The sequence below is a fragment of the Nicotiana attenuata genome, chromosome 7 (assembly GCF_001879085.1).
Source record: "Nicotiana attenuata strain UT chromosome 7, NIATTr2, whole genome shotgun sequence".
Lineage (NCBI taxonomy): Eukaryota > Viridiplantae > Streptophyta > Magnoliopsida > Solanales > Solanaceae > Nicotiana > Nicotiana attenuata.
The window spans coordinates 109,152,150-109,154,903 of NC_031995.1; the positions used below are offsets into that span (position 1 = coordinate 109,152,150).

General features: G+C 37.5%; 1 protein-coding gene across 1 annotated transcript in view; it reads left to right on the forward strand.

Moving 5' to 3' along the window:
- Nucleotides 1–873, forward strand: part of LOC109229684 (aspartic proteinase-like protein 2) — a 7,307-nt gene extending 6,434 nt beyond the window's left edge. The window contains exon 10 of the mRNA XM_019395213.1: nt 109–873. Coding sequence (XP_019250758.1) covers nt 109–281 — 173 coding nt within the window. The 3' untranslated portion in view covers nt 282–873. The remainder of the gene's footprint in view (nt 1–108) is intronic.

The window sequence follows — 2,754 nt, forward strand, 5'->3', positions numbered from 1 at the left end:
GGGGGTGGGGTGGGGGAGGGGGTTGTTTTGTTGTGACATGACTTGCTTTTTCCCTCTGATTTTGTTCTCTATTTTTAGTGGTTTTCATGATTAATCTTTTTATTATAGGTTCATCATCTGTGAATGTGTCTATAACCTCTGGCAAGGATGAATTTATCAATGCTGGACAGTTAAGCGTGAACCGTGCATCAGGCAGTTTGCTGTTCAATCTGCAGCACACTAGAATTAGTGTTCTTCTGCTATTATTGGTTCTGATGATTGGTTCCCCATTTTTAACTTAAGTCAGTTTTGACTTGCCATTTTTCGTTTGGTAATGTGCTTTGCCAATTTAATATTACTGTAGTTGGCTAGCAATTGTGTCATTCTGATTCCTTTACTAGGATTTCCACTGAGCTTATTCGTTCTTCATTGAGGCATCTACCTTTCTTCTGACCTCGAAAAGATTTGTCCTTGGATGTCTCTCTCGCGCGTGACTAGGAGAGGCCTCTACCTTCCTTCTGACCTCGAAAAGATTTTTCCTTTAGATGTCTCCACAGTGACTTGCCATGTAAATAACCTCTTAGTTAAGGATGGCGAAGTGAAGACGCGTAACTAGAGGCAAGATGAAAGCAATTTGTGGTCTTGTTTCGAGTTGGTCAAGCTGTTGTAGAAGGTAAAATTTTTTGAAGGCCCGGGCTTCTTGTAAAGCACTAGTTTCTGTATGCGCATTGCATCATTGTAAAAGCAATTAGCTGTTGTAAGCATTGCTGCTTGTTAAATTTTCATCCTTATTTCTTGTCAGATTCTTTTCCTGTCTCTCTTATTAGCAGTGTAACACATTTAAAATGTTTCAGTATAATGATAAGTGTGTACTATATGAATGTCCTCTCTCCACCCCCACAAACATGAATATATACTTTTTCATTAGACTATTAGTTGATCTGGTACATGTTCTTATGAGGATTCAAATCTTATATAACTTAACGACTCTTAACTGTTATCTTTTTTCTTCTTGGAAACACTTCTTCCGATCCAATACAACAACAAACTTAGTTTGATCCCATAAATGGGGTCTGGGGAGGATAGTTGATCACGCCCAACTATGCCTTATAAAAAGGACAATGCGGTCGTTGCAAATATAATCCGGTTTACAAGTCCGGAGTCGAATCCCACAGAGAACTAAGGTTTAGCTACAGCTGTTCACTATCACCAAGAAGACAAGTTTGAACAATTCCTAACTTATAGATATTAAGATTCTTCTGTTTAACTAATTAACTAACAAATTAAAATAATAAATTAACAACTAACGATACTGAGGGTTAGAGAAAAGATTAAGGAGGTCTAGAGTTATGATTTCCCCAATTGTCGGAATCCTTCCCGCTATGTCTTCTATAATTTCACCTAAGTATTCTCTACCGATCATGAGCACTCTTATTACCGTAAATCTCTCCCGAATAATTACGACAATTTACTAGACGCACTCTCCCGAGCTACGCTAGCTGGCTTTTAATACAGCTCACTTCAGATCGCACCCAATGCTTCGTTATCTCTAATCCCACCTTTAAACCCTCGGTTATTGATACCTCATATACTCTGGGAGTGGTGTTGTTCAACAATTACCTAAATATGCACTCTCTCCCGAGTTATGCATACTAAATAGGCACAGCTAATTGAGAGCTCTTCAACCAACCAGAATATAAACGTAGTTGAACAAATAGAGAAAAGCTATGGCTCAATTATATGAAAACATAACAAGAATTTATCCTACAAAAGGTTCTATCAACACTCTAGATAACAAATTAGCTATTCATAATAGTATGTAAAACTACAATACTAAAAGTCATAACCAACAATGAAAAATAGGAAGAGGAAGGAAAAAAACTCGTAGAAGAATTCTCCGCCTTGCTCCAAATGTGTTCTTGCCTCCAAGGGTGTTGTCTAACCCTAAAGTAGTGTCTCTTGCCTCCTTAGGTCTAATTTGTATCCAAAATATGCCCCCTACCTTTCTTGGCCGGCTTCCTTGGTTTAATATAGGGTTTAGGGCTTAAAATCCCGTGTTTTTCTAGTGTGATTGATTGTTGGTGTTCTACTATAGCCTCCTCCTCTAGCTCATCAATTTTTGTATCTAATTCACGCTCTTCTTGGATACTATTCACAATATTGGCTTGTTGAGCATTAAAAACTTCAACCAGTTGACTCATGTGAACTTTCAAGTTTGTGAATAGTTTCCTCCTGCCTTTCTATCCCAGTAGTAATTTACTCTGTTGTTCCAAAATGCACTTTAACATATCTTCGAGCTTCTTTAGGTCAGCTTCCCTAGGGTCTTTGTTCCTATTAACTTCACCAGAAAAAGAAGAACCATCAAAGTAAGGGGTTGGGGGAAGGTAAGAAATATAGCACAACCGTGAAAGTGACCATCTTGACCACCACACATATCACATACATTCCACACATAAGATTGAGTTGGTGCACAAAACTCGCTCTCAGGAATATTTTGATAATTTGCCCTGGTGTTTCCTTCACAATATGCATAAGGAGATCAAAAGTAGAATTACCAACAACAAAATTCTTCATAATTCCATGATGTCATGTTTCTCAAATAAACAAATAAAACTAAAATAAAAATTAAAAATCAAATAATAAATAAAAGTTCAAATTGAAACCTAGCAATATGTACACCTACAACTACACCGTTAGTTCCCCGCAACGGCTCCAAAATCCGAACACGGATCCGGCTTAATTCCTTGAGCTTTTACTCATACTTCAAAGCTTCAA